Genomic DNA, 26,692 nt, shown 5'->3' with positions numbered 1-26,692 from the left:
CAATACTTTAACCATCTGGTATTATGCCAGAGCCACCCGGGTCAATTGACTGAATGAAGATTGCTCTGTGAACTCTCTATAACCCTACACCAGCTATGGGGTCCAAGAGGGTTTGGCACCGTGATGGAATATAATTCACACTCATAATTAACAACGCTGACTGACGGTAGAGCTTTGCGTATGATGATCTGACCACAAAATATTATTAACCTGATTTTGTTCATTTGTGTTAAGTATTCAATTAGCAAAAATATATTTTAAAAATTGATTAACGATGTCAGCGTGTAGAGGGTAGAGACTCAATGTAACCTTAGCTATTTACTGAATTACCAGGCTAGGATCCTGGTCAAAGACTCTTAAGATAGTGTATTGAAACATGGCTGATAGTATGAGTGGTAAGACTGTTAAGATAGTGGACTGAAACATGGCTGATAGTATTCATGGTATTACTGTTAAGATAGTGGACTGAAACATGGCTGATAGTATTAATGGTATTACTGTTAAGATAATGGACTGAAACATGGCTGATAGTATGAATGGTAAGACTGTTAAGATAGTGGACTGAAACATGGCTGATAGTGTGAGTGGTAAGACTGTTAAGATAGTGGACTGAAACATGGCTGATAGTATTAATGGTATTACTGTTAAGATAGTGGACTGAAACATGGCTGATAGTATGAATGGTAAGACTGTTAAGATAGTGGACTGAAACATGGCTGATAGTGTGAATGGTATGACTGTTAAGATAGTGGACTGAAACATGGCTGATAGTATTAATGGTATTACTGTTAAGATAGTGGACTGAAACATGGCTGATAGTGTTACTGTTAAGACAGTGGACTGAAACATGGCTGATAGTATTAGTGGTATGACTGTTAAGATAGTGGACTGAAACATGGCTGATAGTATTAGTGGTATGACTGTTAAGATAGTGGACTGAAACATGGCTGATAGTATTACTGTTAAGATAGTGGACTGAAACATGGCTGATAGTATGAATGGTATTTCTGTTAAGATAGTGGACTGAAACATGGCTGATAGTATTAGTGGTATGACTGTTAAGATAGTGGACTGAAACATGGCTGATAGTATTACTGTTAAGATAGTGGACTGAAACATGGCTGATAGTATGAATGGTATTTCTGTTAAGATAGTGGACTGAAACATGGCTGATAGTATTAGTGGTATGACTGTTAAGATAGTGGACTGAAACATGGCTGATAGTATGAATGGTATGAATCAATACACTGCGATATGGCCGGCCCTCTAGCCTCACATTACCATTAACCTTGATGTACCTGGACCTTCATTAAGAGTCCATTACTACTAATCAATGTAGGAAGATTTAAGTTTTTTAAGACCATTAGGTGACATTAAATAGAGCTGGTTAATTCAGTCTTTTACTTTTAGCTCTCAAAGACAGTATTTCAAAACACTAATATTGTTTTAAAGACGACTGAAATATCCACATGGTCATATCCTACCTGACACAGGTGCCTCCATTGCGGCAGGGCAGGTGCTGACAGACAGGTGTGTCACAGTTGTGGATGTTCCTCCCTCCCAGTGCCTCTCCTGCTATGTAGATGTCCTTATTGTTGACCTGCAGCTCCCTGATACAGCCTACAAAACCCGTCACCTCCCTGGTGCTGGCAGGCTGATCCCTATGGGAGGGGACGTCCCCCAGGAATATAGGCCCCAACGCTACCTGGAAGGATGTCACAAAGACAAATGTATGCACATGTTCAAAGGCAGGTAGGAAGGTAGCAGGGACACGCACGCACGCACGCACGCACGCACGCACGCACACACACACACGTTATCAGCAATGCCTGTTTAGTCTTCTATATACAGTCCATGTGCTTCACTGCATACTTCATTACATCACAGTTCCATGTAAATTACTACAGACATTTAGTCAGTTATGATATACACTGACTGTACAAAACAGACTGACCAGGTGAATCCAGGTGAAAGCTATGATCCCTTATTTATGTCTCTTGTTAAATCCACTTCAATCAGTGTAGAGGAAGGGGAGGAGACAGGTTAAAGACTGATTTTTAAGCCTTGAGACACGGATTGTGTATGTGTGTCATTCAGAGGGTGAATGGGCTAGACAACAAATGTAAGTGCCTTTGAACGGGGTCTGGTAGTAGGTGGTACCAGGCGCACCGATTTGTGTTAAGAACCGCAACGCTGCTGGGTTTTTCACACTCAACAGTTTCCCGTGTGTATCAAGAATGGTACACCAGTCAAACAACATCCAGCCAACATGGGCCAGCATCCCTGTGGAAAGCTTTTGATACCTTGTAGATTCCAGGCTCCAATGAATTGAGGCTGTTCTGAGGGCAAAAAGGGGGGGGGTGCAACTCAATATTAGGAAGGTGTTCCTAATGTCTGGTATACTCAGTGTAGACAAGACCTGCTATGGTAATCAACAATACAAATCTTCAGGTAAGGTAAAGTGTGCCTACGTCACAAATGGAACCCTGTTTTCTACATAGTGCACTACTTTTAGTGCACTACTCTTAGTGCACTACTTTTGACCAGAGCCCTATGGGAAGTAGTACATTATTTTGGGAATAGGGTGCCATTTAGGATGCAAATCAGGTGTTTTCTGGATGTGAATCCAGTGAACCGACAACTTATCCTCCTCAATTTAAAGCTGCAATAAGTACATTTTCTGGGCAACCCGACCAAATTCATAGATATGTCATTCTCATTGAAAGCAAGATAGATCTGTTCTATGTGCTCTATTTCTATGCATCCCAGTCTTCAGTTAAGTCTTTGCACCTTTTAATTTCATTTTTTTACACCAGCTTCAAAACAGCTGAAAATACCATATTTTTAGATATAGAAAATACATTTCAAAGCGGTTTAGTGATTCTCTACACAATACTTGCTTGTTTTGTTACATAAACTCAAATTAGGTGAACTATTTACATTTTAGCAAACCAGGAAATGGTGGAGCACTTTCTGCATAATAATAATCTATAACAAGTGAGCTATAATTGTTTTGCTACAAAAAATAATATTGAAACTCAAGTTTGTTTGAAATCATTCATGCTAGACATGTTAGGCTTCAGAGTTATAACCTGAGATATTTTCAGTTAGATAGATATGTACACTAAGTGTACAAACAGTAAGAACACCTTAATATTTAGTTGTACCCCCCCCCCCCCCCCCCACCCCTCAAACATTCTTGATACACACAGGAAACTGTGTAGCATGAAAAACCCAGCAGCATTGCAGTTCTTGACACAAACCGGTGCACCTGGCTACTACTACCATACCCCGTTCAAAGACACTTAAATATTTAGCCTTGTCCATTCACCCTCTGAATGGCACACATACACAATCCATGTTTCAATTGTCTCAAAGCTTAAAAAGCCTTCTTTAACCTGTCCTCTTCTCTCATTTACATTGATTGAAGTGGATTTAACAAGTGACATCAATAAGGGATCATAGCTTTCACCTGGATTCACCTGGTCAGTCTATGTCATGGAAAGAGCAGCTGTTCTTCATGTTTGTATAATGCATGTTTGTATAGTCCAGGGTCCATAGAGGCCACTATATAGGAAAAAGGGTGCCATGAAGCTCTTGAGTAAGATAACTGGGTTTACCTCTGACACAGGCTGGAACAAGGATTCCTCCTGACGTTTCACTGTTCCATTATCTACTGCTATTTCAATCATACATGACCCTCCACTCCTACCGACAGGCAGCCCATATCTGTGGAGAGAGAGGGAGGGAGGGAGGGAGGGAGGGAGGGAGGGAGAGGGATGAGAGAGAGAGAGAGAGAGAGAGAGAGAGAGAGAGAGGGAGGGAGGGAGGGAGGGAGGGAGGGAGGGAGGGAGGGAGGGAGGGAGGGAGGGAGGGAGGGAGTGAGGTAGAGGGAGGGAGGGAGGGAGGGAGGGAGGGAGGGAGGGAGGGAGGGAGGGAGGGAGGGAGGGAGGGAGGGAGGGAGAGGGAGGGAGGTAGGGAGGGAGGGAGGGAGGGAGGGAGGGAGGGAGGGAGGGAGGGAGGGAGGTAGAGGGATGAGAGAGAGAGAGAGAGAGAGAGAGAGAGAGAGAGAGAGAGAGAGAGAGAGAGAGAGAGGTCAGGAGAACGAGAGAGGGGGAAAGAGAGAAAAAGAGAAAAGAAAGAGGAGAAAGAAAGAGAGGGTTGGGAGAAACAAAGGAGAGAGAGAAAGGGGAGGAGGACATGGATAGAGAGAGAGAGAGAAATAAACACCAGAAGAGAGAGCAAGAGGAAGAAAGAGGGACAGCAAGGGAAGGGAAATCTCATAAGAATATGCGGTATTCACAATAAATCCATTTAAGCATGAAAATTATGCAGACTTGGAGAGAGGCGACTAAGAGGAGGCTGAGAGGAGAGAGAGGGCTCAGTAATGGAGCTAGTGTAACTGTCTGTTGGTTCCAAATACACTGTGATTGTGTTCCAAATGGCAACCCTATTCCGTACAGATGCAGGATCTTGATTTGATCACTCTTTTATTACTGAGAATGTTCCTGCACAGCAGGAAACGCAGATAAGCTTTGTGATTTACATAAATTCACTGAAAACCCAAGGTTATATTAACAGTATTACACCTTTTATGTAGCCTACTTTTGGCCAAGTACAAGCCTAACCACCGATCAAGCAACATTATGGACTAAACGTTCAAATCCTGTTTCTGCAGGATTATTTTGCTGTGAGAATCCTGGTCAAATTAAGACTCTCCATCTGTACATAGCGCACTACTTCTGACCAGGGCCTATAGGGCTTGTAGGGAATAGGGTGCCATTTGGGACATAGTCTCTGTATTGCAAAAACACTCTGCTGCCATTCCATAAACAGAGAGCCTGGACACAAGCCCTGGTCAAAACTAGTGCGCTATGTAGGGAATAGGGTGCCATTTGAGAACAGCTCTGTAATTTTCATGGCTCTTTTAACTAGCACAACATAAGGGAGAGTAATGGGTTGTTTGCTGTCAGTCTAGCATCAATGGAAAATGAGGATAAAATGAAATGCATTATGGTTTCTCCTTCATCCTCTGTCAAAAGAGGGAACCACTACTAGAGGTATTGGCAGGTACCAGTGAATGAACAAACAGCATAATGGGCCCTAAAAATAACACCCCAGTTAACATGTGAGCTGTACTACCACTGACATTGTTAACATGTGAGCTGTACAACCACTGAGACAGTTAAGATGTACTGCCATTACAACCACTGAGACTGTTAAGCTGTACTGCCATTACAACCACTGAGACTGTTAAGATGTACTGCCATTACAACCACTGAGACTGTTAAGCTGTACTGCCATTACAACCACTGAGACTGTTAAGCTGTACTGCCATTACAACCACTGAGACTGTTAAGCTGTACTGCCATTACAACCACTGATACTGTTAAGATGTACTGCCATTACAACCACTGAGACTGTTAAGCTGTACTGCCATTACAACCACTGAGACTGTTAAGCTGTACTGCCATTACAACCACTGAGACTGTTAAGCTGTACTGCCATTACAACCACTGATACTGTTAAGATGTACTGCCATTACAACCACTGAGACTGTTAAGCTGTACTGCCATTACAACTACTGAGACTGTTAAGCTGTACTGCCATTACAACCACTGAGGCTGTTAAGCTGTACTGCCATTACAACCACTGAGACTGTTAAGCTGTACTGCCATTACAACCACTGAGACTGTTAAGCTGTACTGCCATTACAAGCACTGAGACTGTTAAGCTGTACTGCCATTACAACCACTGAGACTGTTAAGCTGTACTGCCATTACAACCACTGAGGCTGTTAAGCTGTATTGCCATTACAACCACTGAGACTGTTAAGCTGTACTGCCATTACAACCACTGCGGCTGTTAAGCTGTACTGCCATTACAACCACTGAGACTGTTAAGCTGTACTGCCATTACAACCACTGAGACTGTTAAGCTGTACTGCCATTACAACCACTGAGGCTGTTAAGCTGTACTGCCATTACAACCACTGAGACTGTTAAGCTGTACTGCCATTACAACCACTGAGACTGTTAAGCTGTACTGCCATTACAAGCACTGAGACTGTTAAGCTGTATTGCCATTACAACCACTGAGACTGTTAAGCTGTACTGCCATTACAACCACTGAGGCTGTTAAGCTGTACTGCCATTACAACCACTGAGACTGTTAAGCTGTACTGCCATTACAACCACTGAGACTGTTAAGCTGTACTGCCATTACAACCACTGAGGCTGTTAAGCTGTACTGCCATTACAACCACTGAGACTGTTAAGCTGTACTGCCATTACAACCACTGAGAATGTTAAGATGTACTGCCATTACAACAACTGAGGCTGTTAAGCTGTACTGCCATTACAACCACTGAGACTGTTAAGATGTACTGCCATTACAACCACTGAGGCTGTTAAGCTGTACTGCCATTACAACCACTGAGTCTGTTAAGCTGTACTGCCATTACAACCACTGAGGCTGTTAAGCTGTACTGCCATTACAACAACTGAGACTGTTAAGCTGTACTGCCATTAGCCATTACTACATAAACACCTTAAACGAGGAAGCAGGTGTGTGTGTGTGTGTGTGTGTGTGTGTGTGTTGCTACATGTGTATCCAGTGCAGTAGATCAGTCTAAACTCCAGAAGAAAAGCATAATAAATAGAAGGCAGCCTCTCCTACCTCCCTCCACACACTGGGGTTGGTCCTAATGGCACCCTATTCCCTACATAATGCACTACATTTACCAGAGCCCAATGTCATATTCCCTACATAATGCACTACATTTACCAGAGCCCAATGGCACCCTATTCCCTACATAGTGGACTACTTTTGAAGAGCCCTGTGGTTCTTGGTCTAAAGTAGTGCACTACGTTGTGAATAGGGTGCTATTTGAGACACATGTGTCCAGAAATAGGTTCTTCCACAACACTAAAGTGATATAAAGTGCTGTGTCCCTGTGCTGATTTAAAAATGATTTGTCAACAGAGAAACGAAGAGCAGTTTATACTGAATGTCGTGTCAGAAGGAGCATGCTGTACCCGTATCAATGGGTATTTTCCATTGAATCTGTGTTTGTTATATACATGCAGCCATGCACCAAGCAGTTGTCCTTCTTGCCCTTAACCAAATCACAGTAATCTGATCTGAACCTAACATTTATATCACCGATCTACACTGAACTAAAATATAAACGTAAAAGGTTAAGTGTTGGTCCCATGTTTCATGAAGTAAAAGATAACAGGTTCTCTGATGTCAATGTTGTGAACAGAGTGCCCCATGGTGGCGGTCGGGTAATGGTATGGGTAATGGTATGGGTAATGGTATGGGTAATGGTATGGGTAATGGTATGGGTAATGGTATGGGTAATGGTATGGGCAGGCATAAGCTACGGACAACGTACACAATTGCATTTTAACGATGGCAATTTGAACGCACAGAGATACCGTGACAATATCCTGAGGCCCGTTGTCGTGCCATTCTTCCACCGACATCACTTCGATTCAGCATGATGATGCACAGCGCATGTCGCCAAGGATCTGCACACAATTCCTGGAATCTGAACATTTCCCAGTTCTTCCATGGCATGCGTACTCACCAGACATCTCACCCATTGAGCATGTTTGGGATGCTCTGGATCGACGGGTACGACAGGAGATGTGTCGCGCTGTATGAGGCAAATGGTGGTCACACCAGATACTCACTGGTTTTCTGATCCACACTCCTACCGTTTTTTTTTTAAAGGTATCTGTGACCAACAGATGTATATCTGTATATCTATCTATATCAGATGTATTCCCAGTCATGTGAAATCCATAGATGGGTTCAAACTGCACCTTTATTTTAACAGTGTGCATTGTAACATTATGGTCAAATATACTAGATTATACATTACTATTATTATCACGCAGTATATATGTACTTACTACAGTGTAATAATGATCTACTTACTATGGTATAATAATGGGTAGTCTATAATGTAACTCCGGTCTACAAAGATACTAGATTATACATGACTATTATTATCACGCAGTATATATGTACTTACTACAGTGTAATAATGATCTACTTACTATGGTATAATAATGGGTAGTCTATAATGTAACTCCGGTCTACAAAGATACTAGAGTATACATGACTATTATTATCACGCAGTATATATGTACTTACTACAGTGTAATAATGATCTACTTACTATGGTATAATAATGGGTAGTCTATACTGTAACTCCGGTCTACAAAGGAACTAGATTATACGATAATTTAAGGTATTTATTCACTCAGGATTAATGAATGAAGGAAACGAGGGCACCCAGGAAGCCAGAGATGTACATACATCATTAACATACGGTGGTGTGTATGTGTCTATGTGTGTGTGTGTACAGTGTGTGTACAGTGTGTGTGTGTGTGTGCATGCGAGAGACAGAGAAATCACTTGACTTTGCCAAGACACGGAATATGAGGAGCAACGCAGCGACTACTTAGCATTACAGGACATCTATTCATGTTGGAACAGAGAGATAATGACTAATGCCAGTCCATGAGTCCTCAGAGGAGAGGTAGAGGAGAGGGGGGTTGAATGATAAACTACACGTACATTACTACACATACACACTCAGCTGATTTCTCTCTCCAATTCATCATTGGCTTGGCTGAATCCAATGCATGCAGCCCCTGAAGCTCTGGGAGGGAATGACTGCGGGCCCTAGTTGATCCATTCCATTATGGATGTATATGGCTTCCCAATCCACTCTAACAGTAGCATCAGGCTACCTCTACTTCAATCCACTTTAATACTAGCATCAGGCTACCTCTACTACAATCCACTCTAACAGTAGCATCAGGCTACCTCTACTACAATCCACTCTAACACCATCAGGCTACCTCTACTTCAATCCACTTTAATACTAGCATCAGGATACCTCTACTACAATCCACTCTAACAGTAGCATCAGGCTACCTCTACTACAATCCACTCTAACACCATCAGGCTACCTCTACTACAATCCACTCTAACAGTAGCATCAGGTTACCTCTACTTCAATCCACTCTAACAGTATCAGACAACCTCTACTACAATCCACTCTAACACTATCAGGCTACCACTACTACAATCCACTCTAACAGTAGCATCAGACTACCTCTACTACAATCCACTCTAACACTATCAGGCTACCTCTACTACAATCCACTCTAACACTATCAGGCTACCTCTACTACAATCCACTCTAACACTATCAGGCTACCACTACTACAATCCACTCTAACAGTAGCATCAGACTACCTCTACTACAATCCACTTTAATACTAGCATCAGGCTACCTCTACTTCAATCCACTCTAACAGTAGCATCAGGCTACCTCTACTACAATCCACTCTAACACCATCAGGCTACCTCTACTACAATCCACTCTAACAGTAGCATCAGGTTACCTCTACTTCAATCCACTCTAACAGTATCAGACTACCGCTACTACAATCCACTCTAACACTATCAGGCTACCACTACTACAATCCACTCTAACAGTAGCATCAGATTACCTCTACTACAATCCACTCTAACACTATCTCTACTACAATCCACTCTAACAGTAGCATCAGACTACTTCTACTACAATCCACTCTAACACTATCATGCTACCTCTACTACAATCCACTCTAACACTATCAGACTACCTCTACTACAATCCACTCTACCACTATCAGACTACCTCTACTACAATCCACTCTAACACTATCAGGCTACCTCTATCAGACAACCTCCACTAGCATCAGGCTACCTCTATCAGACAACCTCCACTAGCATCAGGCTACCTCTATCAGACAACCTCCACTAGCATCAGGCTACCTCTATCAGACAACCTCCACTAGCATCAGGCTACCTCTATCAGACAACCTCCACTAGCATCAGGCTACCTCTACTACAATCTACTACAATCCACTCTACCACTATCAGACTTGATTCAGAGTCTATGGCCCCATATACACTCAAGTCATACAACTGATGCACAACATATTTGACACAATGGTTGTGACAATGGTAGGACATTTATTTTTTCTTCTTAAATGTTGTATTTATTTATTGTTTACTTCAGTTTATTTAGTAAATACTTGTTTAACACTTATTTTTTCTTTAAACTGCATTGTTGGTTAAGGACTCACTGTTAGATCTACACCTGTTGTATTCGGAGCATGTGACAAATAAAATGTGATTTGATTTGATACAACTGATATTTCTGAGACACAACAGAGTTTGAGCTCAAATGTTTATACAACCATTATGTGGTTACACAACGTTTGTGTAATTAGTTTTTTTCTGCAGGGAAAACTGTCCTATCACAACTGTTGTGCCAAATACGTTGTACTGTACATCAGTTGTAAAGCTTGAGTGTGTACAGGGCCTATGAGAATGACATCAGTTGTACAGCTCAAGTGTGTACAGGGCCTATGAGAATGACATCAGTTGTACAGGTTGAGTGTGTACAGGGCCTATGAGAATGACATCAGTTGTACAGGTTGAGTGTGTACAGGGCCTATGAGAATGACATCAGTTGTACAGGTTGAGTGTATACGGGGCCTATGAGAATGACATCAGTTGTACAGGTTGAGTGTATACGGGGCCTATGAGTGATAATAAGCATGCATTTCCTGATCGATCATTAGTGTCTGTTGGTATGGGACTCAAGGTGACTCTCCTTTTGCTGTCCTTTGCTGTTTGGCCTCAGGGTGTCAATACACATGTAGGATCTTACTTTGATCGCTGATAACATTCCTGCAGATGAGCTCGTGATTAACATAAATTCACTGAAAAGCCACATGGTTATATTATCAGTACTGCACGTTTCATGTGGCCCTGATGTTGGCCAGCTAATAGCAACCGATCAAGCAACATTACATCAGCAGAAAAGTTTCAGTGTTCAAATCCTGTTGCTGCAGGATTATTTTGCTGTGACAATACTGGGCAAATTAAGATCCAACACCTGTACAGCAGCCTATAACAAAGTACCGTTAATAACCCCTATAGAGCCAATCAGAGCCCAGTAATTAACCCAGGGATCAATCAGATTGTAGTTTTCTATGCAGGTGGTGCCACTTGTTCCTCTGTCCATCTTGTGATTGCAGCACCACTTCTCTGGCAGAAAACACATACAACTTTAATGACCAGATGTGAGCAATCAGGGCGAAGGGCCTCTCTCTCTCTCACTCTGTGTGTGTGTGTGTGTGCTAATTTACAGAAGCCTTCCAGCAGGATACCTGAAGCCAATCACCAACCATATGACTCCAAGAAGTCTATATCCTAAATTGCACCCTATTCCCTACATAGTGCAATTCCTTTCAATTGTAGTGCACTAAAAAAGGGAATAGGGTTCTATTTGGGACGTATCCCCAGGTAGGAATAATTACAGATTGAATTGAAGTTATAAGGGGCCGTTCTGCATACAGATTGATGAATTAATGTCCTATGAAGACTGGAAAACGTGAAAATTAAACTGACGTTTAGACAGCGTGAAGTGTGTGTGTGTGTGGTGTGTGTGTGTGTGTGTGTGACTAATGAAACAATGAAAGAGCACCATAAGGCTTCTAGTACCGTCTTTTTTCCCTGAAGCCTTCCAGTGTGTGTGTGTGTGTGTGTGTGTGTGTGTGTGTGTGTGTGTGTGTGTGTGTGTGTGTGTGTGTGTGTGTGGTCATGAAACAATCATCACTTTATGAATATTGCAACGGCTGTTTTTTAAGCAAACAAAATAAAAATAAGGGAACAACAATTCTCCAGCTCCATCCCAGCAGAAATGTCTCCAGCTCCATCCCAGCAGAAATGTCTCCAGCTCCATCCCAGCTGTAGCCTGCAGAAATGTCTCCAGCTCCATCCCAGCAGAAATGTCTCCAGCTCCCTCCCAGCAGAAATGTCTCCAGCTCCATCCCAGCTGTAGCCTGCAGAAATGTCTCCAGCTCCATCCCAGCAGAAATGTCTCCAGCTCCATCCCAGCAGAAATGTCTCCAGCTCCATCCCAGCAGAAATGTATCCAGCTCCATCCCAGCTGTAGCCTGCAGAAATGTCCCCAGCTCCATCCCAGCAGAAATGTCTCCAGCTCCATCCCAGCAGAAATGTCTCCAGCTCCATCCCAGCAGAAATGTCTCCAGCTCCATCCCAGCTGTAGCCTGCAGAAATGTCTCCAGCTCCATCCCAGCAGAAATGTCTCCAGCTCCATCCCAGCAGAAATGTCTCCAGCTCCATCCCAGCAGAAATGTCTCCAGCTCCATCCCAGCAGAAATGTCTCCAGCTCCATCCTAGCAGAAATGTCTCCAGCTCCATCCCAGCAGAAATGTCTCCAGCTCCATCCCAGCAGAAATGTCTCCAGCTCCATCCCAGCAGAAATGTCTCCAGCTCCATCCCAGCTGTAGCCTGCAGAAATGTCTCCAGCTCCATCCCAGCTGAAATGTCTCCAGCTCCATCCCAGCTGTAGCCTGCAGAAATTTCTCCAGCTCCATCCCAGCTGAAATGTCTCCAGCTCCATCCCAGCTGTAGCCTGCAGAAATGTCTCCAGCTCCATCCCAGCTGAAATGTCTCCAGCTCCATCCCAGCTGTAGCCTGCAGAAATGTATCCAGCTCCATCCCAGCTGAAATGTCTCCAGCTCCATCCCAGCAGCTGTAGCCTGCAGAAATGTCTCCAGCTCCATCCCAGCTGAAATGTCTCCAGCTCCATCCCAGCTGTAGCCTGCAGAAATGTCTCCAGCTCCATCCCAGCTGTAGCCTGCAGAAATGTCTCCAGCTCCATCCCAGCTGAAATGTCTCCAGCTCCATCCCAGCAGAAATGTCTCCAGCTCCATCCCAGCAGAAATGTCTCCAGCTCCATCCCAGCAGAAATGTCTCCAGCTCCATCCCAGCTGAAATGTCTCCAGCTCCATCCCAGCAGAAATGTCTCCAGCTCCATCCCAGCAGAAATGTCTCCAGCTCCTTCCCAGCAGAAATGTCTCCAGCTCCATCCCAGCTGTAGCCTGCAGAAATGTCTCCAGCTCCACCCCAGCTGAAATGTCTCCAGCTCCATCCCAGCTGAAATGTCTCCAGCTCCATCCCAGCTGAAATGTCTCCAGCTCCATCCCAGCAGAAATGTCTCCAGCTCCATCCCAGCTGCCGCCTGCAGAAATGTCCACCAGAATACAGCGATCCAACGCAGCCAGACAAGTCTTTTTATGGCAGATTTTTTTGAAGGTAAACATTTTTCATAATATTGTTACAGTACAGAGCTTCCCTTCCTCTTCATAATATTGTTACAGTGCAGAGCTACAGAGCTCCCTTCCTCTTCCTCTTCATAATATTGTTACAGTTACAGCGCTACATAGCTCCCTTCCTCTTTATAATATTGTTACAGTACAGAGCTACAGAGCTCCCTTCCTCTTCATAATATTGTTACAGTACAGAGCTATAGAGCTCCCTTCCTCTTCCTCTTCATAATATTGTTACAGTACAGAGCTACAGAGCTCCCTTCCTCTTCATAATATTGTTACAGTACAGAGCTACAGAGCTCCCTTCCTCTTCATGATATTGTTACAGTACAGAGCTACAGAGTTCCCTTCCTCTTCATAATATTGTTACAGTACAGAGCTCCCTTCCTCTTCGTAATAATGCTACAGTACAGAGCTACATAGCTCCCTTCCTCTTCATAATATTGTTACAGTACAGAGCTTCCCTTCCTCTTCATAATATTGTTACAGTACAGAGCTACAGAGCTCTCTTCCGCTTCATAATATTGTTACAGTACAGAGCTACAGGCATTTGGATATGATGGTGCTTTAGGTCTTTATTTGTCTTGATAATGGAGTGAAGCATTTCCTGGTGAGAGAGAGCAGTGAACGAGCAGCATGTTGTTTCCTGATGAGGTCTTGTGATCAGTGGCCTACGGAGCAGCATGTTGTTTCCTGATGAGGTCTTGTGATCAGTGGCCTATGGAGCAGCATGTTGATGAGGTCTTGTGATCAGTGGCCTATGGAGCAGCATGTTGTTTCCTGATGAGGTCTTGTGATCTGTGGCCTATGGAGCAGCATGTTGATGAGGTCTCATGATCAGTGACCTATGGAGCAGCATGTTGTTTCCTGATGAGGTCTCGTGATCAGTGGCCTACGGAGCAGCATGTTGATGAGATCTCATGATCAGTGACCTTTAAAAAAAAAAACAGGTAGGCTAGTTGAGAACAAGTTCTCATTTACAACTGCGACCTGGCCAAGATAAAGCATAGCAGTGTGAACAGACAACAACACAGACCTATGGAGCAGCATGTTGTTTCCTGATGAGGTCTCGTGATCAGTGGCCTACGGAGCAGTATGTTGTTTCCTGATGAGGTCTCGTGATCAGTGGCCTACGGAGCAGCATGTTGTTTCCTGATGAGGTCTTGTGATCAGTGGCCTATGGAACAGCATGTTGTTTCCTGATGAGGTCTCGTGATCAGTGGCCTACGGAGCAGCATGTTGTTTCCTGATGAGGTCTCGTGATCAGTGGCCTACGGAGCAGTATGTTGGGAATCGAACCCACAACCCTGGTGTTGCAAGCTTCATGCTCTACCAAGTGCCCCATATGCATCCCATAACTGCACCCTATTCCCTAAAAATTGCACTACTTTTGACCAGAGCTCTATGGGTTTTCCTATGAGCCCTGGTCAAACTATGGAATAGGGTGCCATTTGGGACGCAGAATATGAATGGTCCACCATGCAGACTCATTTACATGGCTCCTATATCCTCAGGCTGGGATGAGTTGATTGTGCAGCATCAGCTGTGTGTGTGTGTGTTAGTTTGTGTGTGTGTGTGTGAGTGTGTGTATATGCGCGTGTTCCAATACCTGTCAACCCACACTAGCTGAAAGAAATTCACATGTATGCACACACACATAACTAATTTTCTCAAAGGCCTTCTAACAGTATATCAATGGAGGAGATTAACTCAATAATGAGGACACAGTTGCCTAGTGGTTTGTCAACGGCAGTACGTAGGAGAGTGACTGTCATTAAATAATGAAGACTACCCTACCATTGTTAATATATAGCTCAATATATATTTGGCTCATTGCAAAGCTCCCTACCATTCAGCAGTGGGTATCCAGTCCAAATGTATCTCAGGCCCTCATAACATTTACAGTTCCACAACTTGAGATAAACCAACACTCATTCAATATTTAATCATCCCAATAAATAATACAGAATATTGCTGGAATCTTTCTTTCGGGTTCTGCTTTTCTCATCCCTTCATCATCATCATCCCTTCATCATCATCACCATGCATTCCTTCATCATCATCATCATCCCTTCATCATCATCTCTTCATGTGGCTGCAGCTGGAATCACTAATGGCTACAGGCTCCCAGAGAGTGGGCTTCAACTTTCAACTTTTATTGTGTGTGTGTGTGTGTGGTGTGATTACTTAGACACCTCCTACAGATGACTATACAGATGGTCTGGAGAGTGAATAACTCAGACACCTCCTACAGATGCCTATACAGATGGTCTGGAGAGTGAATAACTCAGACAACTCCTACAGATGCCTATACAGATGGTCTGGAGAGTGAATAACTCAGACAACTCCTACAGATGCCTATACAGATGGTCTGGATAACTCAGTACAGTATCTATCTCAAGGTTTCAGAGCTGATACATACAACTACACTTCGTCCCAATTATCTCTCCTTTCTCACAAAGTGGATTTGTTCCCTTCACTGGTTTGCAAGGAAAGGACTGGCATAAGAAATATAGTGGAAACTCAATCTAACGCTTTCTAAGATTCATGGGAAGTAGTGAACGAGTGAACAGGAGAAAGGAGATATTAATGGGACACACCCCTACAATCATAGAGGGACTGAACAGTTTCTGATTAGCAGTTGATACATAAATGAGCTCAATTTTCCGATCTTCTGATTTCCCCCCAAAATATTGCTTTCAGTCTGATAGATACAATGTGTTTAATCGGACCAATCTTGTTTTAAGACGCTGGCAGAGTAGGGTCCCTGTGTGTTCCAAATGGCACACTATTTCCGATATAGTGCACTACTTTTGACGAGGCCCTAGCCAAAAGTTATGCACTATAAAGGGAATAGTGTGCCATTTGGGATGTGACCCATTAAACACGTTGGGAAATCAAGGAGGAGGGATGTAAAGGATCATGACAGGAGCTCTACTAATTAAACCATCTATAGTGAATAGATAGAAACACAACATTAAACAGCTGCAACCATTTTACCGGGTTACAGTTCATATAAGGAAATCAGTCAATTGAAATGAATTAATTAGGCCCTAATCTATGGATTTCATATAGCTGGGCAGGGGCACAACCATGGGTGGGCCTGGGAGGACATAGGCCCACCCACTGGGGAGCCAGGCCCAGCCAATCAGAATGAGTTTTTCCCCACAAAAGGGCTTTATTACAGACAGAAATACTCCTCAGTTTCATCAGCTGTCCGGGTGGCTGGTCTCACGCTGAGGTGAAGAAGCCGGATGTGGAGGTCCTGGGTTGGCGTGGTTACACGTGGTCTGAGGTGAAGAAGCCGGATGTGGAGGTCCTGGGTTGGCGTGGTTACATGTGGTCTGAGGTGAAGAAGCCGGATGTGGAGGTCCTGGGCTGGCGTGGTTACACGTGGTCTGAGGTGAAGAAGCAGGATTTGGAGGTCCTGGGCTGACGTGGTTACACGTGGTCTGAGGTGAAGAAGCAGGATGTGGAGGTCCTGGGTTGGCGTGGTTACACGTGGTCTGAGGTGAAGAAGCAGGATGTGGAGGTCCTGGGCTGGCGTGGTTACATGTGGTCTGAGGTGAAGAAGCAGGATGTGGAGGTCCTGGGTTGGCGTGGTTGCACGTGGTCTGCAGTTGTGAGGCCAGATGGACGTACTGCCATATTCTCTAAAACAATGTTGGAGGCAGCTTATGGTAGAGAAATTAACATTCAATTCTTTGGCAACAGTTCTGGTGGACATTCCTGCAAAATAGCATGCCAATTGCACGCTCCCTCTAAACTTAACGGGTGTTGTCATCGGATGAGGAGGAATCGGACCAAAGCGCAGCGTGGTGAGTGTTCATGACTTTTATTGATCTGAACACATAAACAAAAATAACAAAGTGAAATACACAAAACCGAAACAGCTGGTGAAGAACACTAAAGGTGAAGAACACTAAACAGAAAACTACCCACAAAACATAGGTGGGAAAAAGCTACCGAAGTAGGGTTCCCAATCAGAGACAACGATAGTCAGCTGTCCCTGACTGAGAACCATACCCGGCCAAAACAAAGAAATACAAAACATAAAACAATGAACATAGAATGCCCACTCCAAATCACACCGTGACCAAACCAAAATAGAGACATAAAACGCTCTCTAAGGTCAGGGCGTGACAACTTAAGACATCTGTGGCATTGTGTTGTGTGATAAAACTGCACATGTTAGAGTGGCCTTTTATCGTCCCCAGCACAAGGTGCACCTGTGTAATGATCATGCTGTTTCATCAGCTTCTTGATATGCCACACCTGTCAGGTGGATGAATTATCTTGGTAAAGGAGAAATGCTCAATAACAGGGATGTAAACATCTCAAACATTTCTGGGATATTTTATTTCAGCTCATGAAACATGGGACCAACACCTTACATGTTGCGTTTATATTTTTGTTCAGTCTAGAAATGTTGACAACAGATAGTACTAAACATCATCATACTGCCTCTTGATCCTACTGTACACTACTGATATAGATATACATTTGAAGTCAGAAGTCCACATACACATAGGTTGGAGTGATTAAAACTCACTTTTCAACCACATTTCTTGTTAACAAACTATTGTTTTGATAAGGCAGTTAGGACATCTACTTTGTGCATGACACAAGTAATATTTCCAACAATTGTTTATAGACTGATTATTTCACTTATAATTCACTGTATCACAACTTCAGTGGGTCAGAAGTTTACATACCTGTGGATGTATTTCAAGCCCTACCATACTAAGTGCCTCTTGACATCATGGGAAAATCAAAAGAAATCAGCCAAGACCTCAGGAAAGTGATTGTAGACCTCCACAAGTCTGGCTCATCCTTGGAAGCAATTTCCAAACGCCTGAAGGTACCACGTTCATCTGTACAAACAATAGTACGCAAGTATAAACACCATGGGACCACGCAGCCGTCATACCTCTCAGGAAGGAGAGACATTCTGTCTCCTAGAGATGAACGTACTTTGGTGAGAAAAGTGCAAATCAATCCCAGAACTACAGCAAAGGACCTTGTGAAGATGCTGGAGGAAACCGGTACAAAAGTATCTATATCCACAGTAAAACGAGTCCTATATCGACATAACCTGAAAGGCCGCTCAGCAAGGAAGAAGCCACTGCTCCAAAACCGCTATAAAAAAGCCATACTACGGCTTGCAACTGCACATGGGGACAAAGATCGTACTTTTTGGAGAAATGTCCTCTTGTCTGCTTTTCAAAAATAAATAGAACCGTGAAGCATGGGGATGGCAGCATCATGCTGTGGGGGTGCTTTGCTGCAGGAGTGACTGGTGCAGTTCACAAAATAGATGGCGTCATGAGGTAGGGAAATTATGTGGATATATTGAAGCAACATCTCAAGACATCAGTCAGGAAGTTAAAGCTTGGTCGCAAATGGGTCTTCCAAATGGACAATGACTCAAGCATACTTCCAAAGTTGTGGCAAAATGGCTTAAGGACAACAAAGTCAAGGTATTGGAGAGGCCATTACAAAGCCCTGACCTCAATCCTATAGAACATTTTTGTTATTCTATTATTCTGACATTTCACATTCTTAAAATAAAGTGGTGATCCTAACTGACCTAAAACAGGGAATTTTTACTAGGATTAAATGTCAGGAATTGTGAAAAACTGAGATTAAATGTATTTGGCTAAGGTGTATGTAAACTTCTGACTTCAACTGTATATACCAATATTACAGTAAATAGACCTGATTCTGACACAATGCCTGGTTTTAATGAACTATATACCAATATTACAGTAAATAAACCTGATTCTGACACAACGTCTTGCACAGTAAATAGACCTAAGCTTAATAGACTTTCATCAGGATGTTTTAGATTTGGGAGTTTCAGCTTATTGTAATTTAATATAATGTAATGACTCACATTACACCTTAACTCAACAGGCATTCTTACTGTAAAGCTACATGATAATGCTTCCTATGAACACCCTCTGCATAATGCACAATAAGCACATTTACATAATGCATTAGAAATCATAACATTGGTTCTAACAGCAGTTCATAAACATCTATCTACAAGGACATTCATAGGAATAGCATTATGACATTTCAACAGCTCCATCATCAATGCTACAGTATATTTAGTCAACGTCCTAGAGAGCATGCATTACATGCACATCATAATGCATTATAGCTGATGGCTTTCAGTGGTTCCAAATGTTCTAATTCAGTGTTCTATAGTAGTATTCTATTCAGTGTTTCCAATTCCAAATATAAGGGTTCCATAACCATTGCGGTCTTCTATATCCCATTGTGGACCTAAGAGCATGTGAAGATGGCTCTTGTTGTAGTTGTACTGCTGGCGTGTTCTGTGTTAACGATGCTTCTCCCTGTCTATCTTACATTATTGCACAGTGGCACATGGTTCCCACCCCCCCACCCCCGAAGCGTATCAAATATCAGCGGACTGTGACCTCCTGTTCTGACTCTTGGTTGTGTCCCAAATGGAACCCTATTCCCTAATAGTGCACTGCCATGACCAGAGCCCCAAGGACCCTGCTCGAAATGAATGCACTTTATAGGGAATAGGGTGCCATTTGGGATGCAGGCTTGTTCTGCTGTTCTGGTGCACTGACTCCCCTCACACTAAAGACTGTATTCACTGCATAATTTGTATTGTGACTGGCAGCGCTCAATTCATTTGGGTATCATGTCTCTCTCCATCTGTGTTCTCATTCTACGAACTCTTTCCCTCTGTGTTATCTCTAAACTCTCTGTCCCTCTCTCTCTGTATTCTCTCTCAACTCTCTCTCCATCCCTCTGTGTTCTCATTCTACCGACCTTCTCTATCCCTCTGTGTTCTCATTCTACCAACCTTCTGCATCCCTCTGTGTTCATTCTACCAATCTTCTCTATCCCTCTGTGTTCTCATTCTACCAACCTTCTGCATCCCTCTGTGTTCTCATTCTACCAACCTTCTCTATCCCTCCGTGTTCTCATTCTACCAACCTTCTGCATCCCTCTGTGTTCTCATTCTACCAACATTCTCTATCCCTCTGTGTTCTCATTCTACCAACATTCTCTATCCCTCTGTGTTCTCATTCTACCAACCTTCTCTATCCCTCTGTGTTCTCATTCTACCAACCTTCTCTATCCCTCTGTGTCCTCATTCTACCAACTCTCTCTCTCCCTCTGTGTTCTCATTCTACCAACTCTCTCTCTCCCTCTGTGTTCTCATTCTACCAACTCTCTCTCTCTGTGTTCTCATTCTACCAACTCTCTCTCTCCCTCTGTGTTCTCATTCTACCAACTCTCTCTCTCCCTCTGTGTTCTCCTTCTATCAACTCTCTCTCTTGACCAACACTCTCTCCCTTCCTCTTCAATTATCTCTGTTCTTTTTGTCTCTCTCTTTCCCCCTCTCTCTCTCTTTTAACCCCTCACCCACACACACTCTTCTCTCTCTCCAGCTGATCCACTTTAGTGAAATTACAAGACAGGCATTGTGAGGCTTCCACTAGAGACGATCAGTGAGGAACCAAGCAGTCAGACAGGCTGACAGACATGTTTCTCAGATTAAAATAACTGCATGTTCAGTTCCGCCTCACCTGGTTGAGTATGAGCAGAGTGTTAAAAAGATAACACTGTACAATGAAGCATGTGATTTTTTATTAATTAAGACAATTAGTGTTGAATTTTAGTTGTAGGGCCTATTTCAAAAGATATGCTTGTTTCGTTTCAATTCTCAGTGTACACCCTTGGCTACAGGCACAGCACAGACTAGAGCATTAAGATACATCTCTGTATGGTACAGACTAGAGCGTTAAGATACATTGCTGTATGGTACAGACTAGAGCATTAAGATACATCTCTGTATGGTACAGACTAGAGCATTAAGATACATCTCTGTATGGTACAGACTAGAGCGTTAAGATACATCTCTGTATGGTACAGACTAGAGCATTAAGATACATCTCTGTATGGTACAGACTAGAGCGTTAAGATACATCGCTGTATGGTGCAGACTAGAGCATTAAGATACATCTCTATATGGTACAGACTAGAGCGTTAAGATACATCGCTGTATGGTACAGACTAGAGCATTAAGATACATCGCTGTATGGTACAGACTAGAGCATTAAGATAGATTGCTGTATGGTACAGACTAGAGTATTAAGATAGATTGCTGTATGGTACAGACTAGAGCATTAAGATACATCGCTGTATGGTGCAGACTAGAGCATTAAGATACATCTCTGTATGGTACAGACTAAAGCATTAAGATACATCTCTGTATGGTACAGACTAGAGCATTAAGATACATCTCTGTATGGTACAGACTAGAGCGTTAAGATACATCTCTGTATGGTACAGACTAGAGCATTAAGATACATCTCTGTATGGTACAGACTAGAGCGTTAAGATACATCTCTGTATGGTACAGACTAGAGCGTTAAGATACATCGCTGTATGGTGCAGACTAGAGCATTAAGATACATCTCTATATGGTACAGACTAGAGCGTTAAGATACATCGCTGTATGGTGCAGACTAGAGCATTAAGATACATCTCTATATGGTACAGACTAGAGCGTTAAGATACATCGCTGTATGGTACAGACTAGAGCATTAAGATACATCGCTGTATGGTACAGACTAGAGCATTAAGATAGATTGCTGTATGGTACAGACTAGAGCATTAAGATAGATTGCTGTATGGTACAGACTAGAGCATTAAGATAGATTGCTGTATGGTGCAGACTAGAGCATTAAGATACATCGCTGCATTAAGCTCTACTGTATGTTCTGAGGTGCTGTATGTTCTGAGGTGCTGTATGTTCTGAGGTGCTGTATGTTCTGAGGAGCTGTATGTTCTGAGGAGCTGTATATTCTGAGGAGCTGTATATTCTGAGGTGCTGTATGTTCTGAGGTGCTGTATGTTCTGAGGTGCTGTATGTTCTGAGGTGCTGTATGTTCTGAGGAGCTGTATGTTCTGAGATGCTGTATATTCTGAGGTGCTGTATGTTCTGAGGTGCTGTATGTTCTGAGGTGCTGTATGTTCTGAGGAGCTGTATATTCTGAGGAGCTGTATATTCTGAGGTGCTGTATGTTCTGAGGTGCTGTATGTTCTGAGGTGCTGTATGTTCTGAGGTGCTGTATATTCTGAGGTGCTGTATGTTCTGAGGTGCTGTATGTTCTGAGGTGCTGTATATTCTGAGGTGCTGTATGTTCTGAGGTGCTGTATATTCTGAGGTGCTGTATGTTCTGAGGTGCTGTATGTTCTGAGGTGCTGTATGTTCTGAGGTGCTGTATGTTCTGAGGAGCTGTATGTTCTGAGGTGCTGTATGTTCTGAGGTGCTGTATGTTCTGAGGTGCTGTATGTTCTGAGGTGCTGTATATTCTGAGGTGCTGTATGTTCTGAGGTGCTGTATATTCTGAGGTGCTGTATGTTCTGAGGTGCTGTATGTTCTGCGGTGCTGTATGTTCTGCGGTGCTGTATGTTCTGAGATCAAATCAAATCCAATTTTATTGGTCACGTACACATGGTTATCAGATGTTGGCAGAGATAGAAGTTGTTTTTAAATCTCTCTGTCTCAGCTTTGATGCACCTGTACTGACCTCGCCTTCTGGATGGAAGTGGGGTGAACAGGTAGTGGCTCGGGTGGTTATTGTCCTTGATTATCTTTTTTGCTTCCTGTGACATCGGGTGTTGTAGTTGTCTTGGAGGGCAGGTAGTTTGCCCCTGGTGATGCATTGTGCAGACCTCACTACCCTCTGGAGAGAGCTGCGGTTGTGGGCTGTGCAGTTGCTGTACCAGGCGGTGATACAGCCCGACAGGATGCTCTCAGTTGTGCACCTGTAAAAGTTAGTGAGGGTTTTCGGTGCCAAGACAAATTTTTTCAGCCTCCTGAGGTTGAAGAGGCGCTGTTGCGCCTTCTTCACCACACTGTCTGTGTGCGTGGGCCATTTCAGTTTGTCGGTGATATGTACATTGAGGAACATAAAACTTTCCACCTTCTCCTCTCCTGTCCCGTCGATGTGGATAGGGGGGGGGGGGGGGGGCTCCCTTTGCTGTTTTCTGAAGTCCATGATCATTTGCTTTGTTTTGAGTTTGGAGGGTACTATGGTGTTGAATGCTGAGCTGTAGTCAATGAACAACATTCTTACATAGGTATTCCTCTTGTTCAGATGGGTTAGGGCAGTGTGCAGTATGATGGCGATTGCATCGTCTGTGGACCTATTGGAGCGGCAAGCAAATTGGAGTGGGTCTAAGGTGTCAGGTAGGGTGGAGGTGACATGATCCTTGACTAGTCTCTCAAAGCACTTCATGATGACAGAAGTGAGTGATACGGGGCGATAATGATTTAGCACAGTTACCTTAGCAACAGGAACAAAGGTGGCCATCTTGAATCATGTGGGGACAGCAGACTGGGATAGGGATTGATTGAATATGTCCGTAAACACACCAGCCAGCTGGTCTGCGCATGCTCTGAGGACGCGGCTTGGGATGTCGGGCTGAGTCGGTGGCACTGTATTGTCCTCAAAGCGCGCAAAGAAGTTGTTTAATTTGTCTGGGAGCAAGACGTCGATGTCTGCGACGAAGCTAGTTTTCTTTTTGTAATCCGTGATTGAATTGCGACTCCACTTTGTCTCTATACCGACGCTTTTCTCCTGCCTTACAGAGGGAATAACTACACTGTTTGTATTCGGTCATGTTTCCAGTCGCCTTGCCATGATTAAATGCGGTGGTACGCGCTTTCAGTTTTACACAAATGCTGCCATCAATCCACGGTTTCTGGTTAGGGAAGGTTTTAATAGTCACAGTGGGTACAACATATCTTATTGTAACGGATGTCGTCTGGAGATAGAGAGGAGGACCAAAGCGCAGCGTGGTAAGTGTCCATAACGTTTATTTTGAGACATAAACTGAACACTCTGAAATACAAAACAATAACAGTGAACATGAACGAAACCGAAACAGTACCGTGTGGCAACAAACACTCACACGGAAACAAACACCCACAACTAAAAAGTGAAACCCAGGCTATCTAAGTATGATTCTCAATCAGAGACAACTAACGACACCTGCCTCTGATTGAGAACCATACTAGGCTGAACTCAAAACCCCAACATAGAAAAACACACATAGACTGCCCACCCCAACTCACGCCCTGACCATACTAAATAAAGACAAAACAAAGGAAATAAAGGTCAGAACGTGATACCTATACACTTCCTTATAAACTCACTCACTGAGTCAGTGTATACGCCAATGTTATTGTTTGAGGCTACCCGGAACATATCCCAGTCCACGTGATCGAAGCAATCTTGAAGCGTGGAATCCGATTGGTCTGACCAGCGTTGGATAAACCTAAGCACGGGCGTTTCTTGTTTTAGTTTCTGCCTATAGGAGGGGAGCAACAAGATGGAGTCATGGTCAGATTTGCCAAAAGGAGGGCGGGGGAGGGCCATGTATGCATCGTGGAAGTTAGAGTAGCAGTGGTAAAGTGTGTTACTCGCTCATGTACTGCAATTGATATGCTGATAGAATTTAGGTAGCCTTGTTCTCAGATTAGCTTTGTTAAAATCCCCAGCTACAATAAATGCAGCCTCAGGATATATGGTTTCCAGTTTGCATAAATTCCAGTGAAGTTTCTTGATGGCCGTCTTGGTAACCGCTTGCGGGGGGATATACACGGCTATGACGATAACCGAGGAGAGTTCTCTTGGAGATAATACGGTCGGCATTTGATTGTGAAGAATTCTATGTCAGGTGAACATGGTGTAATTGTTGTTACAATTACACCATGAGTCGTTAATCATGAAACATACACCCCCGCCCTTCTCACCAGAGAGATGTTTGTTCCTGTCGGCGCGACACACTGAAAATCCCATTGGCTGTACGGACTCCGACAGCATGCCCCTAGCTGGCCATGTCTCCGTGAAACAGAGTATGTTACAATCCCGGATATCTCTTTGGAAAGCAGCTCTTGCCCTAATTTCATCGACTTTGTTAACTAGGGACTGGACATTAGCGAGTAATATACTTGGAAGCTGTGGGTGGTGTGTGCGCATCCGAAGCCTCACTAGAAGACTGCTCCGGCACTCTCACCTCCAACGGCATTGTTTTGGGTCAGCCTCTGGAATCAGTTCAAATGCCCTGTGAGAGCCCTGCGAAAGTCGTATTCCTGGTTGTGCTGGTAAGTTCACATTTCTCTGATATCCAATAGTTCTTCCCAGCTGTATGTAATAACACTTAAGGTTTTCTGGGCTAACAATGTAAGAAATAATACATATAAAAACAAAATACTGCACAGTTTCCTAAGGACTTGAAGCGAAGCTGCCATCTCTATCGGCACCATCTTGCTGTATGTTTTGAGGTGTTTGACCTCGTAATATCTGAACAGCACATTCATGTTAAAAGTTGCTGAGAAGAAAACTGTAAAAAATATATAAATGTATCTGTGTTCCATTTAATGAACTATTTCAATTGAAACGGCATATATAGTGCTTTTAGAACCAGAGAGACAAGCAGTCAGCACACAAAAACAGCCTCAACATGGACATCATCAAAAATATTCAACTGTCAACATGGACATCATCATAAATATTCAACTGTCAACATGGACATCATCATAAATATTCAACTGTCAACATGGACATCATCATAAATATTCAAACTGTCAACATGGACATCATTATAAATAATCAAACTGTCAACATGGAGATCATCAAAAATATTTAAACTGTCAACATGGACATCATCATAAATATTAAACTGTCAACATGGACATCATCATAAATATTAAACTGTCAACATGGACATCATCATAAATATTCAACTGTCAACATGGACATCATCATAAATATTCAACTGTCAACATGGACATCATCATAAATATTCAACTGTCAACATGGACATCATCATAAATATTCAAACTGTCAACATGGACATCATCATAAATACTAAAACTGTCAACATGGACATCATCATAAATATTAAACTGTCAACATGGACATCATCATAAATATTCAACTGTCAACATGGAGATCATCATAAATATTCAAACTGTCAACATGGACATCATCATAAATATTCAACTGTCAACATGGACATCATCATAAATATTCAAACTGTCAACATGGACATCATCATAAATATTCAACTGTCAACATGGACATCATCATAAATATTCAAACTGTCAACATGGAGATCATTATAAATATTCAAACTGTCAACATGGACATCATCATAAATATTCAACTGTCAACATGGACATCATCATAAATATTCAACTGTCAACATGGACATCATCATAAATATTCAAACTGTCAACATGGACATCATCATAAATACTAAAACTGTCAACATGGAGATCATCAAAAATATTAAACTGTCAACGTGGACATCATCATAAATATTAAACTGTCAACATGGACATCATCATAAATATTAAACTGTCAACATGGACATCATCATAAATATTCAACTGTCGACACGGACAT

At 42.9% G+C, this 26,692-nt stretch overlaps 1 protein-coding gene across 1 annotated transcript in view; it reads right to left on the bottom strand.

Moving 5' to 3' along the window:
• LOC110516873 (protein eyes shut homolog) overlaps nucleotides 1-26,692 on the bottom strand; it is a 167,192-nt gene that overhangs the window by 71,861 nt on the left and 68,639 nt on the right. Inside the window, exons 4-5 of the mRNA XM_036960954.1 lie at nucleotides 3,621-3,729; nucleotides 1,485-1,705 (exon numbers count right to left, since the gene is read on the bottom strand). Coding sequence (XP_036816849.1) covers nucleotides 1,485-1,705; nucleotides 3,621-3,729 — 330 coding nt within the window. The remainder of the gene's footprint in view (nucleotides 1-1,484; nucleotides 1,706-3,620; nucleotides 3,730-26,692) is intronic.

This window comes from Oncorhynchus mykiss, chromosome 23 (genome assembly GCF_013265735.2).
Source record: "Oncorhynchus mykiss isolate Arlee chromosome 23, USDA_OmykA_1.1, whole genome shotgun sequence".
In the NCBI taxonomy this organism is placed as follows: Eukaryota; Metazoa; Chordata; class Actinopteri; order Salmoniformes; family Salmonidae; genus Oncorhynchus; species Oncorhynchus mykiss.
This window is presented reverse-complemented; position numbering and strand designations above follow the sequence as displayed.